Source organism: Microcaecilia unicolor, chromosome 12 (assembly GCF_901765095.1).
Source record: "Microcaecilia unicolor chromosome 12, aMicUni1.1, whole genome shotgun sequence".
Classification (NCBI taxonomy): domain Eukaryota; kingdom Metazoa; phylum Chordata; class Amphibia; order Gymnophiona; family Siphonopidae; genus Microcaecilia; species Microcaecilia unicolor.
In genome coordinates, this window is record NC_044042.1 from 45,307,292 (window position 1) to 45,330,268 (window position 22,977).

Genomic DNA, 22,977 nt, shown 5'->3' on the forward strand with positions numbered 1-22,977 from the left:
CTGGTCTATTGCTTACGTTTGACTTATTCTTGCTGTACAACACTCTTCAAATTCCTTAAAAAAAGGCGATAAATAAATCCTAATAAATAATACATTAGCGCATGGCTATTGATGGAAAAAAACAGAAAATTGGCCATTTGCCAGTTGCGGTAAAAGTGGCCTTAGTGTGTGGAAAGAACCTGTGTAAGGGTGTGCTACAGCTACTTTTTACTGCAGTTTAGTAAAAGGACCTATGTGAGCCAAGCTTTTGTACCTTTTCCTGGCTCTCTCCCATCTACTACATTTACCCTCAATCTCCTCAGTCAGCTGAGTCAGGTGCTTAGATGCCAATAGCAGGAATAGTGGAATCTGGAGGAAAACGGTACCACAAAAACAGAGAAGGTCCAAAATTTCCACAAAAATCCGATGTCAAGAAAGAAACAAGTGGAAAAACAACTTCAAGAGATCAATCCAAGACAAGGGGTAAGATGCTCCAAAGAAACTTTATTAAGGACCCAACACGGTCCGTGTTTCGGTTTTTAAAAAAACCTTCATCAGGGGTCTATAAAATAACAACAAGACATATATATAATTAAATAAAAATTGGATCAAATATATCACAACAAATATATCACAACAATATAAAAAATTATAAAAACGTAATTTAAAAATCGTTAGTCATTCTTAATATAAATCAAGTTCTCTGACATAGAATCTGATATGTTGACAAAATCAATACATGTACTATTATTATTTCATCAGACAAACGTCATAGAAAAAATTGATAAATAAACTATATATAATTCAATAAACATTATAAAAACAAATTTTCGAAGGTATTACATATAAAAATCACATACAGCTGATAGACTCCGTATGGTGTATAGCAGAATAGATTATATATTGTTAGAAAGCATTAACGTGCGGCCTAAAGGTCTATGGCAGATAATATCTTAATACATACAAATTAGATAAAAATAGTAATAAGGATAAAGATAAAATTGAATTAAATTAAATTAAACATACCAATCAGTAGTTACTCAAAGGGTATGCTGACAGATAAAGGAGCTCATAAAATGTAGTCTCTATAGGAAATTTTTGTACATGAGAAAAAAACAGAAATTATTAAATATAGAAATAATAATAATAATAAATTATATCAAGATATTTAGCGGCCAATATCATAAAAATTCACATCATTGTTGTTTGAAATTTGAGTTAACAACAGATTAATGAACATTAATAAATGATAAAGTAAGAATTAAAAGATAAATCTTATTTGATAGGAGATGCAAAATTGAGAATGAAGTGTGAATCCAACATCTATATAGTATCATAAAATAAGAATTAAGTTTAAATAAGAATGAGAATAAAGATAAAGATAAAAATAAAAATAATAATAAATATGAATATGAAGTTATGTGTATCCCAGTATCCAATTATTTTCATGGTAATATTGTCACAAAGATTATTAAGGGTCTAACCATCTCGAAAAGAAAGAAAGAGAAAAAGAAGAAAAAAAGGGGGATATTATGCTCACAAACCCCGTAAAAGCCGAAAGGAAGAAGGCTACGTATCAACATGAGTAGTAATATATCTTATATTTTAAAATGTATTAACGTGTAAGATATAAATAAATATATATATATATGTATATATATATATGTGCCCATCCTTAACGTTAAAAGCGCCAAGGATATTAAAAAGGTTTATAGTTATGGTATAACAAGCAATCGTAGTGGTTTAATAAAAAGGAAAATATTGCCTCAAATCAACAAATTCAATTTCTAAAGGTGTTTGAAACATGAGCGCCAAAATATGTCCGCTATTGATGTATGAAATATGAATGAATATACATATATATGTCCCTAACGGTAAAAGCGCCAAAGGTGCTAGCGAAAATGAACGACATATTGTTAATATAACTGTCAAAATATCAGAATGAGAACCTACTAAAAATTTTATCGATATTACCGTATCGGGCAGGCAAGTTGAGTTAAGTAAAGTCAAAAAAGGAAAATAACCTTACCTTAAAAATGTTGTCACGTACCAACAAGTTCAATCCGAAATAGTATTGAAAAAAGGCGCCAAAATACATCCAATCTAAATAGTACTGTGATGATATGTGGATCCCATTGATAGGATACGTCGAAATTCAAAATAAAGATTGACACTTATATTCACTAATAAAATACAAGTGACAGTTGTATCAAACACTTATTATAAGAACTGGTGAATGAAATTGATAGAAATGGTGGGTAATAATTGTGTCACAAAATTATTTAGAGGGTCATTAGATAAATGTTCGTTAGATAAATGTTCAAGGGTTCGTGAAGAAAACGAATTAGCTGAAATTGATCCGACTTTAGAAGACTCAATAGAATAATGAATACATGTTTCAGAAGTAGCGAAAAAAGTTAAAATAATAAAATGGTGGCCCTATATCTAATCACGAGATACTTAGAAGATCAATTAACCAAAAAATCATGTATAGCTACTAAAACTAATAGACGACGCAAAGTACGATATCCTCACTAATGAATAACAAGTAAAGGTTATATCAAACAATTATAATGAGCACTAATAAGTTAGATTAATAAAAATACTGGGTAATAATTATGTCAACCACTTATTTAGAGAGCCATTGGGTAAAATACTCAAGAATCATAAAAAATTGAGAAAATCCATTGGCTAAAAATAATATAACTTAGGAGGGCTCGATAAAAAATATACATACATATTTTGAAAGTAGCAATTAATTAAAAAAAATAAATAAAATGGTAACTAAATATTTAATTAAAAAGTGCTCAAAAGATAAGTGTTGTGTGAATGCCAAAGATATTGAATGACAAAAAATCAAGCCCGTGAAGTAACTACTTGTATAAGATTTTACAGAAAAAACTTTAAAAGAATCACTAGTATACAGCAAGGGGGGACGTAAAAAAGCGTCAAACCAAGCATTAGTTAAATTAGATATCTTTCTCGATTGTAGAGATAGGTATTAAACTGTTAAGGATATGTAATGAGAAACTGTTAGGAATATATAATGAAACAGTAAAAATAAAAATAAAAATAAAAATAAAACTATTAAGGGTATATGATGAAATGATCAAAATAAAAATAAAGATAAAAATAAAAATAAAAAGTGTCCCTTAAAAAAAGTGTCACCTCTAATAAAATAAATGTAAAGATTACATATAATTGCATTATAGAAAAAATGATTTAATCGAAAATTGCAAAAACTAGGTGATATATTTCTTTTAAATATTTAGATACATATAGATGAAAAAATGGCTCGGACATCCTATTTTAAAATAATTTTAAAATAATTTCAAAATTATATTTTGATTTTTAAAAAAATAAATTTTAATAGATTTTTGTAGTTATATATTCCATTTGGATACTGGATACACACAAAAAAAATAATAATCTAAAAGATATAACTAAAACAATAAATACTAATGAAAATAATAAAAATAATGATAATACAAAAATAATGAAAATAAATATAAATATAAAGATAAAGATAAGGATAAAGATAAAAATAACAATAAAAGTGATACTGGTCATGACATAAAAATATAAATAATAACAAAAATGTGAAAATATGTGTATATATACAAATTCATGATTAAAAAAAGAAGAAATAGTAGGGAAGTAGTTTCAAAGAAAGTGTAAATATTCAATTTCCTTGTTAAGACCTTTTGGGGCTACACATTCAGCTTGATATATGGCACGTTGTTCTGCTCTTAACAATTTTTGATCAATATTTCCACCATGGGGATTTTGTTTAATGAGCCGCAACACACAAAGTATTTTATTAGTGAATATAAGTGTCAATCTTTATTTTGAATTTCGACGTATCCTATCAATGGGATCCACGTATCATCACAGTACTATTTAGATTGGATGTATTTTGGCGCCTTTTTTCAATACTATTTCGGATTGAACTTGTTGGTACGTGACAACATTTTTAAGGTAAGGTTATTTTCCTTTTTTGACTTTACTTAACTCAACTTGCCTGCCCGATACGGTAATATCGATAAAATTTTTAGTAGGTTCTCATTCTGATATTTCGACAGTTATATTAACAATATGTCGTTCATTTTCGCTAGCACCTTTGGCGCTTTTACCGTTAGGGACATATATATGTATATTCATTCATATTTCATACATCAATAGCGGACATATTTTGGCGCTCATGTTTCAAACACCTTTAGAAATTGAATTTGTTGATTTGAGGCAATATTTTCCTTTTTATTAAACCACTATGATTGCTTGTTATACCATAACTATAAACCTTTTTAATATCCTTGGCGCTTTTAACGTTAAGGATGGGCACATATATATATATACATATATATATATATTTATTTATATCTTACACGTTAATACATTTTAAAATATAAGATATATTACTACTCATGTTGATACGTAGCCTTCTTCCTTTCGGCTTTTACGGGGTTTGTGAGCATAATATCCCCCTTTTTTTCTTCTTTTTCTCTTTCTTTCATTTCGAGATGGTTAGACCCTTAATAATCTTTGTGACAATATTACCATGAAAATAATTGGATACTGGGATACACATAACTTCATATTCATATTTATTATTATTTTTATTTTTATCTTTATTCTCATTCTTATTTAAACTTAATTCTTATTTTATGATACTATATAGATGTTGGATTCACACTTCATTCTCAATTTTGCATCTCCTATCATATAAGATTTATCTTTTAATTCTTACTTTATCATTTATTAATGTTCATTAATCTGATGTTAATTCAAATTTCAAACAACAATGATGTGAATTTTTAAGATATTGGCCGCTAAATATCTTGATATAATTTATTATTATTATTATTTCTATATTTAATAATTTCTGTTTTTTTCTCATGTACAAAAATTTCCTATAGAGACTACATTTTATGAGCTCCTTTATCTGTCAGCATACCCTTTGAGTAACTACTGATTGGTATGTTTAATTTAATTTAATTCAATTTTATCTTTATCCTTATTACTATTTTTATCTAATTTGTATGTATTAAGATATTATCTGCCATAGACCTTTAGGCCGCACGTTAATGCTTTCTAACAATATATAATCTATTCTGCTATACACCATACGGAGTCTATCAGCTGTATGTGATTTTTATATGTAATACCTTCGAAAATTTGTTTTATAATGTTTATTGAATTATATATAGTTTATTTATCAATTTTTTCTATGACGTTTGTCTGATGAAATAATAATAGTACATGTATTGATTTTGTCAACATATCAGATTCTATGTCAGAGAACTTGATTTATATTAAGAATGACTAACGATTTTTAAATTACGTTTTTATAATTTTTTATATTTGTTGTGATATATTTGTTGTGATATATTTGATCCAATTTTTATTTAATTATATATATGTCTTGTTGTTATTTTATAGACCCCTGATGAAGGTTTTTTTAAAAACCGAAACACGGACCGTGTTGGGTCCTTAATAAAGTTTCTTTGGAGCATCTTACCCCTTGTCTTGGATTGATCTCTTGAAGTTGTTTTTTCCACTTGTTTCTTTCTGGAAAACGGTACCAGCCAGGATTTTTCCCATTAATTCACTTAACCATCATTCCTAGCCACGGACGAACTATGTTGACAACAGAATCCTGAAAGGAATTTCTAACAGTGCAAAAAGAAAAACAAAAATACGAAGTAGAATCAAGCTGCAGACCATACTTGGGTTTTATGTTGCACAGAAATAATCATTATTCAGCATTCTCACGAACTGGCTAGTTGCTGAGTTCTCCAACATTAGAGAACAGCCCTGGCATATTCATAAAATGCTTATGTTACAGGGCACAAATATATTTTAACAGCTAATATGTACAGTGTCTAGACTAACTGAATGGATGTTGTTTGATCTGTTTTGAGTATGAACATGATGTTATGGTTGTTTTATGTGTGTATGTTTTTTTTTAATTTATTTATAATTTCAAACAAAATATTATACAAGATAACCTTGCTTAGGTAATATAGAGACATAAATCATATGAAATCAAGTAAATAATCAAAGGAAAACAAATCTCCCTTTCTTAGACCACAAATATGATGAAGGGGGGATGTGTGTATGTTTTTAATTTTTGTTGTTGTTGTTGTTAAACTGGCAATTTCCCTGGGTCATCATTTTAAGATGTCGCATGTGGTTGTGAATGTAATGCATTGTCATCCTCTTTGGATGTTCTCTGGATTCAGGAATGTACGTTATAAGTAAGAAAATAAATTGTAAAGCTTGGTAGCAAGTGACCCAGGTGTATGTAATAGCTAGTTCAAATAGCTGCATAACAGGTCTAGGCAGGCACATTTAAAGACCAGCCGTGGGCTCTAGTAACCAGAAAAGAACTGGATTGGAGCAAAGAATGCCATTCAAGCTTAGTCCAGGATAGGAAACTGATCATCTAGCATCGGGACATCCAACATGGCCCACCTGACCCTGGATGTGGTATACTTGAGATTTTTAGCAACATTTTTTTACCTAATTAGTACATATGACTTTGAACCATTGCAGAGTTATATGGTGGACATTAAGTCACAATTTCAGAAGATATTTACAGTTTTTGATTAGTATTAAATCATGCTATACCAGGCAAAAATATTCATGCAGCCCACATAGGCATAGATTTATGATCATGTGACTTGCTACTGAAAATTCTTGGATGCCTTGATCTAGCACTTAACATCAGCACTCCTGTGGCTTACTCCTTTAGTTCTCTGAAAGGTCATTTCTAGGACAGTAGCTGCGAATTTTGTGAAGTTGTGGCGTTGTCAATGAATGTTTCTGGTAAATTGGCTCTGGCGATAGAGGAGATGTAATTGGTGCATACATTCTGTACTTCTCTTTTTGGGAAAGCTGCACAAAGAGCTACAGGACCATGGTTTTGTTCATTGGACAGTGCTGCAATTACCAAATCAGATCTCTGTCCCGGTTTGTTGTTAGCTCCTGGGGATAGACTGCATCTCTTGCCTATGCTTTGCAACACTCTGTTCTGCTGTGCTCAGTTCCAGTCATAAAATGCTCACAGGTTTATATATATCTATAAAATAATTAACATGATGTTTAAAATGTGATATTTGTGTACTGTAATAAAGAGTTACCTGTTATATTCTTCATATGCATTCATATTTTTGTCTTCAAGGATGAACTAAAAAAATTCAGTTCTCCAAGATAAAGTATTATAATTTTACATTTTGGAATTAGCCCCATAGTTACTTCAGATCTATTTGCTTATTCATTACTTTCTTTTTTTGTTTGTTTCTTTTTTGGAGAAGATCCTGTATTCCACGTCATGCCCATGATGTTCACCATTTCACCTGCATGCATATTTCTATTAGAAAAGGATACCACATAGGCAGTATACATAAAAACGGATATTCTACTCAGAATCCAGGCAACAAGTTTCAAGGGGAGAAAAAGGTGATAAATAGGTCTTCAAGTGAAACTATTGCATTTCAGAGTCTGTCTATATGAGTGAAGGAGACCGTACATGAAACAGTCCTTTACTAGAGCTAGCAGCTTTGTAAAGGAACAAGGCATTCTTATGTTCAGAAAGCAGCCTTTATCTGACCAAACTGATAGTGCCTACAGCAGGTTCCTGGCCATCAAATCAAAGCCACTCTGTAACCTTGAGATGCCTATGAGAGGCCATTGTGCAATGGCAACTTAAGTCCAGGACAAATCTTTCTGAGGTTGCATTTTCCTGCAGTGGCTTTCTACTCTGGTAAAACTAAGGTGGGAGCATCTGAAACTGTTTTCACTATATTATACCAACAAAAGCTCTGATCACCCAAAAGATCTTACATTAATATTCAGACTACACCATCAAGCCCAGGTCTACCCTACAGTTTGTCTGTATTGTTCTCAGGGATGTGTAGCTTCACTTCCCTCTGTGCAAAGTAAACTCTGCAGATCAGTAGAGGTTTTCTCTGCTGGCTCCACAAAAGCCAAAGACCCTAGTCTACATGTGACCAAGATATGTACAGAGGATGTTATAAAGGTTCCCAGTCAGGGTTCATCATTAAACATGAGTTCTTAGCTCCAATCCCTGCAGTCTTCAAAAAGTTCTGGTTTTCAGGAGACCCCCAAAAATATGCAAATTAACAGAAATCTTTGATGAATATACCATACACAAAGGGGGCAAAGTTAGGCACCTAGATGCAGAGCACAGAGCATGAATTCTACTATCATTTGGACACCCGGATTCCTTACAGCACAAGTTCTCTGCCCAGTCCTTGGGACATACAGCCAGTCAGGTTTTCAGGAAATCTAAAATAAATGTGCATGAGATAGATGTGCATACAATGGAGGCAGTGCATGCAAATTTATCTCATGCATATTCATTGACATATAATTGTTGAAAATATAAACAAAACATCTGTAATAAATAATTATCTTAAATACTCTTTACTTTAACAAAATCAACATTCTAAACAAACAACACAAATTCCCTTTATACCAAATGCATTCTAAATCTCCTTCCCAGGAAAAGCACAATCAAAACATTAATAGAACAGTGCCTAAATGGTAAAGTCATCATACATTGATAATAAACTAGTGCATAATGCTAAGCTAAGACTCTTGTTTATATCATCATATTGCACTCGCCCAGGTGAAGCTCATTGTGAAACATGGTCCATGTTAAGACCAAGGCATTACTTATAAAATCCTCTATTGTATGAAAACAAATTTTTTCTTCTATTGGGACTGGAGCGTTGACTGTCTATCATGCTTTGAAAGTTTGATTCATTAGATTTACATGCTATGCTTTTATCATGTGCTTGAACAGTATTTGAGGATCGCCTACTGCTTGTAAGATGAACAGAAGTATTGAGATGTTGTACTGAGCATGATGCTTATGAAGATTTAATTGTTCTTTGAACTTTTTGGAGCTCAGGTCTATTGTAGAAGACTTTTATTTTTGTGGTCATTGCAATTTAGAAATGAAACTGAACATCTTGACATGGGAGAATGAAATATGAGTGATATATTATAAGCCAGAGTCATTAGCTCAACATTATGTATTAGTTCATTACCAATGTATGATGATTTACCATTTAGGCATGAGTGTTCATTTCCTTGGAGGGAGATTTTGAATGTATTTGGCATACAGGGATTTATATATTGTTTGTTGAGAATATTGATTTTATTAAAATAAGCAAGAAGCCTATCACAACTTTAAACCTCTTAATGCCCTTAACTGATGGAAAGGCAAAAGGAGAACAATTTATAGTTCTTCTACTCCTAGATGAGCTTCAAAACTCAAAATGGAAAAAATACTCAGGGCAGTCACCATGTAAAACATGATATAATGAACGGATGCCAATGGAGGTCCATATAGAATTTAGAAATCCTATCATATTTATGTACGGAGTAAATCAATCTGACTGCGGTATTTTGAATCTTCTGTAAATGTTGAGGATTATGCCTAGAAATCCCTAAAAATATCAAGTTACAATAGTCTAATCTGGACAACAGTAAAACTTGCATAAGCAGCTTAAATTGTTCAATCTCAAAAAAATTTTCAGACTCTTCTCATATTCCTCATGAGAAAGAATGAACTGTTGACCATAGGATTAACTTGGGTTCTAATGAAAGATTGATCCAAGAGGATTTCCAATCAAACATATAAACGGCGAGTGACCGAACTCACTCGCAAATGCGCAGTAAAGACCCTCTCTGTCCCACCCCCGTGTCAATACGTGATGACGGGGGTGGAACAGAGAGGGGCTCTACTGCACAAGGGGAGGGACGAAACCGCCGTCGCTACCGCTTCCCCCCCAAGGTCGCCGCCGCCACCCCACCTTCCACCCGGGCCGGGCTCTCGCTTCGCTATAGAAACAGCGTCAATGCAGCACATAGCTCAGCTGAGCTGCTGTCGGCCTTCCTTCCCTGCCTGTGTCCCGCCCTCGCCCACAAGGGCGGGACACAGGCAGAGAAGAAGGGCGGCAGCTCATCTGAGCTGTGTGCTGCATTCCTGTGCTGTTTCAATAGCGAAGCGAGGCCCAGCCCGGGTGGAGGGGTGGCGGCGACTCTGGGGGATGGGGGGGGGCGTAAAGCGGTGACCTCGGAGGGCAGCGGCGAGCTCGGCGGCATGGGGGGCCTTGCAGCGCGAGGAGAAGGGGCCTTTCAAACCCCCCCCCCCCCTGTCCTATACTAGCCCGTTTTTACGGGCTCAACGGCTAGTATTTTAATAACGGGAGGAAAGAGATATTTAACTGAGGCTACTTGGCATCTTGTTATTAACCCTTTGCAACTTCCTGACTCACCAATCTTTTCCAATAGACATTCCCTTTACATTATTTTATAGGGATACTTGCTCATTCTTCTGAGATGCTCAATGTTTAAAAAAAATTGTCTGCAAAAAGCTTTTATTCTCCAATATATATTTTCTTAGACGCTTACTTGATACACTCCGACTCTGATAAATATTATACTTACTTGGCTTGGCATTTTGCTACAACCAGTTGACTCCTGTAATGGGGTGGAAGTTACACAGCACCAAGTTAACAACTAGCAAAGCCCTTGCTTAAATCCCCCTGCTGCTCCTTGTGATCTTGGGCAAGTTATTTAGGGGATCTTTTACAAAGGGCTTGCCACTCACCAATTTGGAACTACCATTGGGTTACCACAGGAGCCCGGCGGTAGTTCCCATCCCCAGCCTGTGCAATTTCTGGCACTATAATATATATATATTTGCAGTGCTGATGCTTACCTGGCAGTAATCGAACAGCGCCACATGCTGCCTCATTACCGCCAGGTTAGCACAGGAGCCTTTACCGTCACCTAAATAGGTGGTGGCCCCCCTCCATTACCCTCCCCCCCCACCCAGCCTTCTAACCGCTGTGGTAAAAAAGGCCTCGGTGCACATCAAAAATACATGCCGATGCTACTGCAGGCCCCCTTTTACCGCAGCTCGGTAAAAAGGGGTTCTTAATCCTCTGTTTGCTCAGGTACAAAATTAGATTATAAATCCTCTAGGGACAGGGAAATACCTAGTGTATCTGAATGTAACTCATCTTGAGCTACTACTGAAAAGGTGTGAGGTAAATCCAAATAAATAATAATCCTACCTCCTTTAATGCTCTCCTCAAATTCAAGGGTTTAGAGACTTGGTTTAAGATGAAAAGCCAGACTACAGGTTCCAGAAAACAGTTTGTGATGTGATGGAAGTTTAAGAACCTTCCGCATTCCAAGAACTGAAGAGAAATGGCCCCATTCATGAAACAATTCGATCATCCTATTAAAGATCTATCTCATTTACTTTCCAATCACGTATCCATTCTCTCGGCTCCTCCAATGAATAGGACTCGCTCTTAAATTTGCAGAACTTTCAAAGCCAACAAATTAAAACCAGAAGAGCCTTATATTTGGAGGGCAATTAAAAGCACATTGCTAGAGCAATAATAGATAGCCAAGGCAAAGTCTTTTCCATACAGTTATACAGACATAAAACAAGAAGCAATCCGCCACAGATCCAAAGATTAAATTACTTTTGCAAATTACATAAAGCGGCTATTCAGAAAGCCCTATCTGCCTTTTTAAGAGGTGCAATTACTGGCCAGAATCCTTTTTAATTGTTAAAGGTGAACTACAAAGCTTTTATAATCTAAAAAAAAAAACACAGAAAGGATTTTCTTTTTTAATGCAAAATAATAAAAAAAGAACTATTAAATGCAGAAAGAAACCCAAATAACAGGTTTTAGCTGCTTTTGCTCTTCAATTAAGAGCCCATGAAAGTAAAAATCGAAAAGGAACTCACTTCCTTATTCAGAAGAACAATATTAAATTGATGCAAAAGCACATATGATGCCCATGGCTAACTGAATTACGATATACTGAGCCCTGTAGTCAAAACAGCCAGAAAGCCAGTTACCCTGATAACTTTACGTGGGCATTCAATGGGACTTAACTGGATTCAAACAGGTTTACCTTACCCGAACGACACCATAAGCAACCCATCTACTTACCGGTTCATCTAATCATTAATAACAATGACTCAGATATTATCGCCTACCAACCTTCTTACCCTCCATGCTATTCCTCAACTTCTCCTCTATCGTTCCACCTCCTTACCTATCCCTATCCTTTCACTCATACCTCTTTTATCCCATTTACTCCTTGTTTATTTGTCCTATCACATACCTCCTTTGTTGATTTTGATACTATAGATTGTATTCTCTTGTTACTATGTAAGCTACATTGAGCCTGCGATGAGCGGGCAAGAGCGGGGTACAAATGTAATAAATAAATAATAAGGTCTGCTGCTAAATATACACAGATAACATTATCGGGATTAATTTAGGATTATTTTTATATCTGGACAAAATTTAGGGGGTCTTTTACTAAGGCGTGCTAGCATTTTTAGCAGGTCCAAAATGTTAGAGATGCCAATGTATTCCTATGGGCACCTCTGGCGTTTAGCACGTGCTAAAAATGCTAGCACGCCTTAGTAAAAGACCCCTTACTCAGTTAGGGTTGGGAGGAGGGAGAAGAGCAAGGGGTAATTTAAACAGAGAAGATTTGTAGAGCTTTTGTAAACTGTAAACAAACACTAATGGAAACTTTAAAAAAATGTACAGAAAATCAGAAGTTCAGAGATGAATCTACAAAGAAATAAAAAAAAAAAATCTTTAAAATTAATTTTCTTCCCTGAAAGACCTGCTTAGTTCTACATCAGGGGTTCTCAACCTTGTCCTCAGGAGACACCTAGCCAGTTTTCAGGGTATCTATAATGAATATGCATGACACAAATTTGCATGCACCAACTCCATTCTATGCAAATCTATTGCATATTCAGGGTGGATCTTCTGAAAACGTGACTGGCTAGGTGTGTTCTAAGGATTCTCTGTTCTACATAGCTACTCAACTTCTTTACAACCGGGATAAACGTTTCTGTAGGTTTATAATGGAATCCTTTAGTGTCTTCAATGCATTGATGACATGGGAGCAGACAAGATGATAAAAGGAACAGAAGACCATCAGTAAACAAATTTAAAAAGTGTGCCCGACACGGCCCCGTTTCATTTGGCAGGGGCAGTTTCAGAGACTAGGCATTACTTTTTGATGTAAATCATTCACTTCACCATAGGTATTACAGGACTTCCAACCTCCAGAGTTCACTGTTCTGGCAACATCTTTTTAAATTCATTGACTAATAAAGACTTCTATTCATTTTATCACCGTGTCTGCTCCATCTTCATTCTTTTATGGAAATTGTGGACCGCTTGCCAGCCCCTTTACTGGGACCTTCCCTACTTGGTAACAAACATGTTATTAAAGCAGCCATTGGTCACATGGTAGAGTGTGTCAGTCTGAATACATAACAACCAAATACAGTGACCAAATTTAGTGTGGCATTTGGGGTTTTTCTTTCCTTTCTTTTTTGTAATTACCATTACTTACGGGCATAGTTATCAATATGGGCTACTACTATTATTTTACCACTAACTTGTGCTATTTTAGCACAGGACTCAGTTATGCAGAGACCTAGTTCCTAATAAACTTGGATTAATAGTAAAATAACACATCTTAATGGTAACACCACTTTGATAACTTCCTCCCTTATTGTCTAATAAAATATATGCTACAGTTTCAAAAGTGTATGCAGAAACATATTTAGAGAGGAAAGCATGCACATCTTCTTGCAAGGACTGTGTGAAAGCATGACACCATCACTCTTTCATTAGATATGAGGCTTTTATAGACAGGTTATGGACAATGCAGCATCATCTTTAGGGATCTAAAGCACAGACCCATCAGGAGCACACAAAACAGCTCACTTATTTAACACCAAATTCTACAAATGGTGCCTTAAAAATTGGCACTGAAAAACCATGAGGTTAGCATAATTCTATAAACTATGCCCGAAGTAGAATATAATTAGCGCCTTTCTTGTGACTAAATTTTAGGTGTACCCATTAGGCCACCTAAAACCAGGCCTAAATACCTGCACCTAAGTTAGGCGCAGATTGGGTGTATTCCATAATAGTGTGCATACTTTCTTCAAATGCCAACATCCCGCCCATTCCATGCCCATAATCAGACCCCTTTTTCAAATCTGTGCACACCGCACTGTAGAATATGTCCAGAAAGTTGTGCGTGTAATCAAGCCAATTAGTACCACTAATTGGTTGTTAAGTACCAATTATCAGCACTGATTGGCTTGTTAATTAAGTTGGCTCACAATTTGGCCATATATAGAATTTGGGGGATAGCTCCACTAGTTTCAAAACATACATATGGGGTGAATTCTGTACATGGCACCTAAATTGGCACTGAAAAAAGCAGCTTAACCGGTGTTCTATAAGCCACGGTTTATAGAATAACGCTTAAGCAGAGAGGTTGTGCGTAAATTTAGGTGCTGCCAGTTGCACCAACGAAACATGGTTGAAATGCCTGTGCCTACATTTATGTTTGGAGCACCAATATTCTATAATTACATGCGTATCTCAAAACCACACCCCTGATCCACCGCAAAATGCCCATGACCCTCCCATTTCTGTGTCCCTTTTTTCAGGCCACATATAAATTTTAGGTGTGGATCGCATGGCTAAATTTACAAACGTAGGTCCCCAATTAAATCTAATTAGTGCCAATAATTGTTTGTTAAAAAGCTAATTATTGGCGCTAATTGGCTTGCTATTCTATTAAAATTGTGGGCACATTGGGAGGGGGGGTACCTAAATTTTCTCATGCAATTTTTGGAGAGTTTTCAGGAGGGTGGGAGTAATTCTAGATCATGACATTTACATGTAGGTGTGTACCACATGCATAATGCCAAAATTCGAAGTGTTATAGGCATACGTATTTTACAGGCAGGCATATGATCTGGGCAGGTCACACACCTTGGTTCATAACTGACAGAATAAGCTATGAATGCCATCTCTTATATTTAAACACAACCACTTACAGTAGCTCTCTCAATGGTGAAAGTGCTTGCACCTAAGTTATAGGCTTGTAAAAACTCAGTTATGCTAGTATTCTAAAAAGAAAGTACGTGACTATTTTTCTTTATAGAATACACACCACATAGGTACTTTTTATAGCATTCCTCTTCACAGTGTTAAAGTAAAAAGCTAACTTTCTATTCCACTTCAATTCATAGAGGGCTCTGCTCTTTACCTACAATTTTAACAACTGATCGGTCCAATACAGTTACACCAGCTAAGCTAGCTATTCACTCAGCTCTAAAAATAGTGCATGAGATCAGACCACATGAAACATGATTTCCCCATAAAGCTTTGAGATTTAATTTTTTAACCCTCCCCAGGGCTTGCCATGCTGGTCAGCACAGCCATAAAGGTAGAGAAACAATAGTGTGATACCAACCGTAAACGTCAGGTTCTTTCATCAGCGTGGTTTCTACACACAGGAACAGAGGATTGGAGGTAGGGAAGAACAGGAGGAAGAGCATGCAAAAAAAGGGAAAATGGGAAAAAATGGAACAAGTAATACATGAGCAAGCTTTCAAAGAACATTGCATGACAGCAGTAATAAATGAAGGAGGAAGGGGAAAAAGCACTTGACATGAGCTGCACTGTTGAACACATGCCTTCAGCTTTAAACCTGTGGATTAGAGGAGAAAGGCTTTAGGTTTTCATTCATTCTAGAGAATTTTCTGGGAGAGGGGACATCAAATTTTAAAGGGAGAACATGCTAAAGTGAGGGGAATTGCTTTTGCAGACTTAGTGACTGTGGAGTGCTTGTGGCTTATGGGCCACCATAACTTCCTATCTGTAGTTGGCATAGATATTCATTACTTTCAAAACACTGCCTCCAACAAAATGTTATTTAGCTTCATCTGATAAGAATTCCTACCAAACATTTTCTAGCTCTTGTATCAATTAGAAATGCTAAATAGTAGTAGTAGTAGTAGTAATATGGCACAAGATAGAAAGGTGTTTGTGTTCACCCAGTTTGGTTCTGAAATACCACATGTTGACCAAGCAGCTAAAAGATGCAAAAATCGTACTCATGAAACCAGGGGTTCTCTAGCTGGTCCTCGGGACACACCCTGCCAGTCAGGATTTCAGGATACTCACAAGGAATATGCAGAGAAACAGAAAAAAATTAAGTCAGATAAAGACCATATGACCTATCTATGCCATCTACTCTCATTTCCACTCCTTTAGAGATCCTATGTACTTGTCCAATGCTTTCTTAAATCAGGTACATTTTGTCTCCACCACCTCCACTGGGAGGCTGTTCCATTAATTCGCCACCCTTTCCGTGAAGAAGTATTTCCTCAGGTTACTTCTGAGACTACCCTCTTTCACCTTTATCCTATGCCCCCCCCCCCCCCCCATTCCAGGGCTTCCTTTCAGTTGAAAGAGCCTCCTGTGCATTTGTGCCACGTAGGTATTTAAACGTCTCTATCATATCTATCCTCTCCAGCCTTTATTCCGAAGTATACATATTGAGATTTTTTAAGTCTGTCCCCATACACTTTATACAAAGACCACTGACCATTTTAGTATCCATCTTCTGGACAGACTGCATCTTGTTTATCTTATTTTGAAGATGCAGTCTCCAGAATTGTACACAATATTTTAAATGAGGTCTCACCAGTCTTATACAGGGGCATCATCACCTCCTTCTTCCTACTGGCCATTCCCCTCCATATGCACCCAAGCTTCCTTCTAGCTTTCGCCGTTGCATACAATGAAAACAGTGCATGAAAATTTATCTTACATATATTATGGATATCTTCAAAACCGGACTGGCAGGATGTGTCCCCAAGACTGGGTTGAATATCCCTGCATGAATGCAAGCATCAGGCCTAGCGAATGCAAGACTCACCCATCGTATCTCACTGTAAGCCCAGTTTTATTCTAGAGCTTTCTGGGATAAACAGAAGCAGCACATTTAATTACAATCTTACCTCTATTTTGCAATAAGATTGTGTGATAGAGTTTAATACAATAGCAGCAGAGACCTCTAGTGAACACAGAATACAGTAAGGCTCAGTTCAGACATCACGAAGACTCATGGTTGACAATTGGCAGTCTAGCGTTGCTTAATAACCTGAAACCTGGACACGACGTCAACTGCAATTCATTCTCAGTCAAGAAATTGCATTGAAGATCCAAAGTTTGGAGTGAGCTTGTGCATTCCAGTTAACTGTAATTTCAGCTCTGTGTGCCATCTGAACCAGGGAAGTCAATTAGATCTTAGTTATTTTGCCAAGCACTATCCCAAGGAGACTCTGTCCAACTCCCACTTACAGAGACTACAGCCTAGAAAAGGTTAAGTCCCACCTGTACCATGCAAAAGAATAGAGAAGACTTTCTGAGGCCCTCCTCCTTCCTCCCACTCCAAACTCCCTTCCTAGCTTCCCATCTGCTGGATTTTCAAGGGTCAGAGGTAACAGGGAATTCCTCTTGTCCTGTGCAAAACCCAGTGGACTTAGTTGAGTAGAGAGAGGGCCCAAGATGTTTTTTCTCCACTTCTTTTTCACACCAGGGAAAACAGCAGGACCATCTCTGGTGTAGGACTACAATCGCTACTCAGATTCCACAGGATGTCTGAACCAAGCCTAAAGCATGCCTTTCTATGTTGTCATTTCAGGTAAATGAGGCTGTGATGAGTGATTTGGGGGCATACTGTATGGAAAAACCTCCCTAAAATGTTGTACTGGTAACTTTTACTCACAAAATGCTCCTAAGAATGCTACAATTAATGCCATGATACTCTGGTGAATGAGCCAACTTGCTGAGCAATAATAATCCAGGCTGTATCATCACCTTCAATTCATTCTTAAGGGGGAAGTTATTAACACAGACTACTATTAAGACGTGCAATTTTACTGTTAACTCTACTTATTTGTAACTAGGTCTCATTGCATAAAATAGGACCTGTGCTAAAATATCATGTGCTAATGGTAGTCCATATTGATAACGCCTAAGAGTTTCAGTCTCTAGTAACCAGGGCTGATATTGTGATGCCATAATGGCTCATTCCACCAGTGCCTAAGAGACAACCTCATCCATGATGTCACAATGGCTTGATTGTCCTATACTTGGCTCACTTTTTTTACATATAGCAGTGATTTTATTTTAAATCCCTAAAGACATTTCTTTTTTCTTTAGTTAAGAGGGGAAGTTAGCATTGTAGGATACTGTTAAGACGTGCTATTTTACTGTTAACCCCTAGATCTCATTTCATCAAACAAGACTTGTGCTAAAACAGCACAGGTTAGTGGTAAAATAACCCATCTTAATGGTAACACACACTGATAATTACACTCCTACATGAGGTAATTTCTTGTACTCTGCTGTACTGCCATGGTATTACTCTAGTTGATACCATTCCCCAAGTTCTGAATTCATCATTCACATAGGTCTGAAAAAGTCTTAATTAAAACTTGAAAATTCAAGAAGCTGAGAATGAGTGAAGACAGCACTGCCATCACAGTTTTTCTACATGAGGGATGCTCTAACTAATTAGCTGCCTTTAGTTATCAACATGATGTGCATTAGTATTATGAATATTGGATTTACAAATTATATTACTTATTTGAATTTGTATTTAATTTTTTTTGACAATTTGTTATTTGTTTTTAAATTATTATTGTAACCTATTTAAAAACTTTATTATATAATTTGACATCATGGCATATCAAGTAAATAAATCAAATCAAATGCAGAATCCAGTCCCCCTAAAGAGGTGATTGTTGTTCCTTAAAAAGTAAAGAAATAGCATTGCAAGTAACCATATAACCTCACCCTTATAGGAAAGCCCTATAACCTGTCCTTTAACAATGATCAATGATTTTTTTCTGAAGCAGTTTTCCTGCCATTAAAATAACAGCAGTTCTAACCTGTTCATTCCATTTTAACAACAAGAATAAAAGAGAATATTTTGCAGTTTGCAAGGCAAATGGTCCAGCTTTATTCCTCTTTTAAATTTAAGGTCACCATTATGCCCCATCTTTTTTTTTTTTTGCCCATTCACAAAAGTGAGGTTAAGATGCAGGTGCTGTTTGAACTCCTGTGTGTCATCATTCACAACACCTCTGAAACTTCAGGTTGACACTCCTTCATGAAGTTACATAAAAGTCATTCCAATCAAGAGAGACCCACTATTTGATCACAAGCAAAATTTAAGTGAACATAAACTTGGACTTTGATTCTGCAAATCCTGCCTAATTACACCAAAGTTTACCTAAGCATTTCCCCTCAATCTGCATGATGCCCAGAAGGCCAGGGTGAATTCAAAGATTCCATTTTCTTTTTAATGGTCATTCGTTTGCCTTCAGGAGCCCGGCAGAGCATCCTGTTGAAACACACTCCGAACAGTGCAATATTAGAGATTCCGAGGCACTGACGAAGACATAAAATGTTACCGAAAACCACAAGATTACTTACAGGTTCCAAGCTTACATGCTTAAAATGTCAAACGAAAACAGTAAATTGGTGGGTGAGAAGGAAAGGTACTCTGTATCAAGACAAGTTATATTAAATGCATTGGCACATCAGTTCCCATAGCTGGCATCACAGTGAATGAGTTAGGCAAGGCAAGCTGCTTAAAACTGAATACGTTAATACTCTTATTTTACATTTGAGGAGCTGAGTGTGGAGAAATGCAAAGGGGAGGAGACATCAAAAATCATAACTGAGAAGGACTTCCCTTAGGAGTACTGCAGAAGCTTTCAGCTGCAGAAGCTTTCAGCTAGGGCTGCTACATTATATATGGAAGGGAAAGAAACAGTTTGTCTGCACACATCTAGAAACGGTTGTTATTCACAAGAGCAGGTAGGGGAGGAGGCTGATCTGCTTGGACACATTTTACTGCTTTCCTGGAAAATCAGAAGAGGGAGAATGACAAATTGGCCCGCAGCCATGCATTCCACCAAAGTAGGGTTATCATATGTCCGGATTTACCCGGACATGTCCGGGCAACCGGGCGGGTTTTGCCAATCTGCCTGTTTGTCCAGAAATCCGGACAAATGGGCAGATTACTAGCCTCCCCTCCCCTTAGTTACTACTGCCCTGGTGGTCTAGTGACCTCTTCCGCCTTTGGGGCAGGAAAGAGAACTGCATGCATCCTTCCTGTTGCTGATCTCGGCGCCGATTCAAAATGGCCACTGAGAGTTGAAGTGACCTTGCGAGATTTCAACTCTCGGCGTCCATTTTGAATCGGCGCCGAGATCAGCAACAGGAAGGCTGCATGCAAGGCAGCGCTCCGGGCAGGAAAGAGGGGGCTCTTTCCTGCCCCAAAGAGGTCACTAGACCACCAGGGCAATAGTAAGGTGACGGGGAGGGGTGGTGACGGGGTGTGTGACAGGGGGGGGAGGGGAAAATGTGACAGGGGCGGAGCAAGGGCGTGAAAGGGGACGGGGTGGGTGTGTGGTGGGGCGGGGCATGTGTCCTCCTTTTTGGGGGCCACAATATGGTAAACCTACACCAAAGCAGCACTGTCCTGGAAAATGCATGAGATGCATACAAGGCTAAGGCCTGGTTTTCACTTTCTGGGAGCAGTATGAGTGAGCAGTGCTGCTAAGCACATGGAACTAGCAACTATCAGTCATTCGCACACTAAATGTGAGGCTTCAGTCTAACTCTGCACTCTATTAAAAGTATTTAATGCTTCTGATAATCTCCTCTGCTCTCACTTAATGCAATGGTTAGAAATCTGAGTGAACTGGAGCGCTGTTATCAGAAACAACTGGGGAAAGGGGAGGGAAGGAGATCTTTTTAAAATGTGAGGACTTCAACAAAAGACATACACATTTAAAAAAATGTGGGAAACAATTTGAAATAAATTCCACTAAAGGCTTTGGAAATAAACCAACGGTGACTCGTGCAGGACTGGTACTCTCAGCTAGCTCTGAATCCTGCAGCGTGCTGTACAGGTTTTAAAGATGGCTCTTTCATAGCTGAAACATAAAACATTTACCCAGTATGCATTACAGTTTTAACACATTTTTAAAACATATAAAAAAAAACACCCACACCAAATAATCAACTTCAGGATGTAAACAAATCACGTGAAATAGCACAGATAGGGTTATTCTGCTACAGCTGAAAAGGATAATTAAAGATAATTTTGTTAATTAAAGATTGGCCATTAAACATTTCAGGAACAATATTCAGCCAGCGGCAGTCAGGGTTTCTTTAAACTCTGGCAGCCCCTGGCTGATTTGTACCTGGATATTCAGTGCCAGCTCCTATCCAGGTACTGGTAATGAATTTCTGGGTTTGGGGTGGCCGCTCAGAGTTACCCAGGTGACGCCAATGTTCAGTTACCTGCCTAACTTAGAACAACAAAAATTAACCACTTAGTTATCTGGGCACTATTATAAATACCAGCAGGGCTTGGTAACTTCCGGCTCCATCTTGACTCCACTCCCAAACCATCCCAGTTCTATAGTGCTTAGGTGGTCAGAGACATTATTCTGAGACACTGGGTTTTTTTTGCCACTGAATATCCTGTGGGAATCTAGGTCAAACCTAGTTAACTAGGTAGGAGTGTCCTACCCAGTTAACAAGTGGTGAATATTACCCCCTTAAAGTCAGGCATTCTTCCAGCCCGTCTTCCATTCCACATCATCTTTTCAGAATAGAAAAAAGGAAAAATGTTATATTTTTAGGGGGTTTACTTATCATAGGGGCTCTTTTACTCAAGTGCATTAGCTTTGATGTTACCGTGCCTTAATGCAATGGCTGCAATTCTACATACCTAATGCATGTAACTTGCTTACTCTTCTGCAAGCTCGTGCAATTGTAAAAGGGGTGTACATGTGACTGGGACATAGGTACGTCAACCATCAACACATGCAGCTTATAGAATAATTTTTACGACTTAATTAGCACATCAAGGCACATCCACTCACAATTTTCATCGACTTGAAGTAAGCAGGTGTGCCTTCTTTTTGGTGCACCAATAGGTATTCATGCTAGTATTCCATACTATAATCAGTTATCGAATTGTTGCTCCCTGTGCTGCATCAGGCCGCCACAAAGGAGACACCAATTTATAGAATTCTCCCCTGAACACAGGTCAGTGATAATATAATGCAGCAAATATTGGGGGTGTGCCCAGCATGTTCTTTTGCTGTTCCCACTTTAAAATGTCCATTAGTGCCCGGTACTCTGGTCATAATTAATGCAGATGCACTTAGCACAAATAAACACAAAACCAACATATTAGGCTGCAAACAAATCATGTGAAATAGCACATACAGGTGTGCTAAATGAACTTGTACTAACTGCATGGGTGCTAGTTAGCACAAAGTATGTGCCACACACTATTTTTAACTTGCTTGCTATACCCATATCTCTGCCCATATCATGCCTACTTACCAACCTTTAACACAAAACTGCTCTTACCATGCAAATCTGCATGTGCTGACTGCTAATCCAACATAAAAATAGTCACTGCACTTGGGGAGTAGCAGGTACCATGCTTTAATTCGTGCATACTACACTTTAGCAAAAGGGCCCCTTAGACTTGAATAGCGACTTATCTCCCCATTCTCTGTTGTGACCACCTCCCCAAAACAAACTCAGTTTGATTTCATGAAAGTCCACTGTAATGATGTTTAACTGTCCGAGATGCTTGTGTTTGATTTGTGCATACCATGGTAGGAACAAACCTCTCTGAAGTCAAGGTATACTGGGTAGTTGTGTGACCATGTTGATATTTATGTCATATATGATTATTAAGATTCTGTCCCGGTGTTTCCTGCAGGATAAAAAGCACCAGGCTACAATGGTATGGGGGATTAAGAAAAACCAGGTCAAAACTGCTCTCGAAGATCTACCGCACAATATTGAAAACCATTTAACCGGCCAGGAATGGCACCTGGCTGGTTAAATGGCATTTAACTGGCTATCCAGCGATATTTAGCGAGGGTTAGCTGGCTATCCACTGCTGAATATTACCCATTACCAGCTAGGAGATAACCGGCTATATCGCACGATTTAGCCAGCTATCCCCGAATATTCACCACAT

General features: G+C 37.1%; 1 protein-coding gene across 5 annotated transcripts in view; it reads right to left on the minus strand.

Annotated features, from left to right (window-relative positions):
* The window catches only part of CADM1 (cell adhesion molecule 1), a 748,407-nt gene that overhangs the window by 50,728 nt on the left and 674,702 nt on the right, over positions 1-22,977 (minus strand). For 3 of the 5 annotated variants that reach the window (XR_003944063.1, XM_030221997.1, XM_030221995.1), the window contains one exon: positions 15,352-15,384. The exons of the other annotated variants lie outside the window; for them this stretch is intronic. Coding sequence is in view for 2 of the 3 variants with exons in the window: in XM_030221997.1 (XP_030077857.1) it covers positions 15,352-15,384 (33 nt within the window). In the remaining variant the exon portion in view is untranslated. The remainder of the gene's footprint in view (positions 1-15,351; positions 15,385-22,977) is intronic. 5 annotated transcript variants of the gene reach the window in all.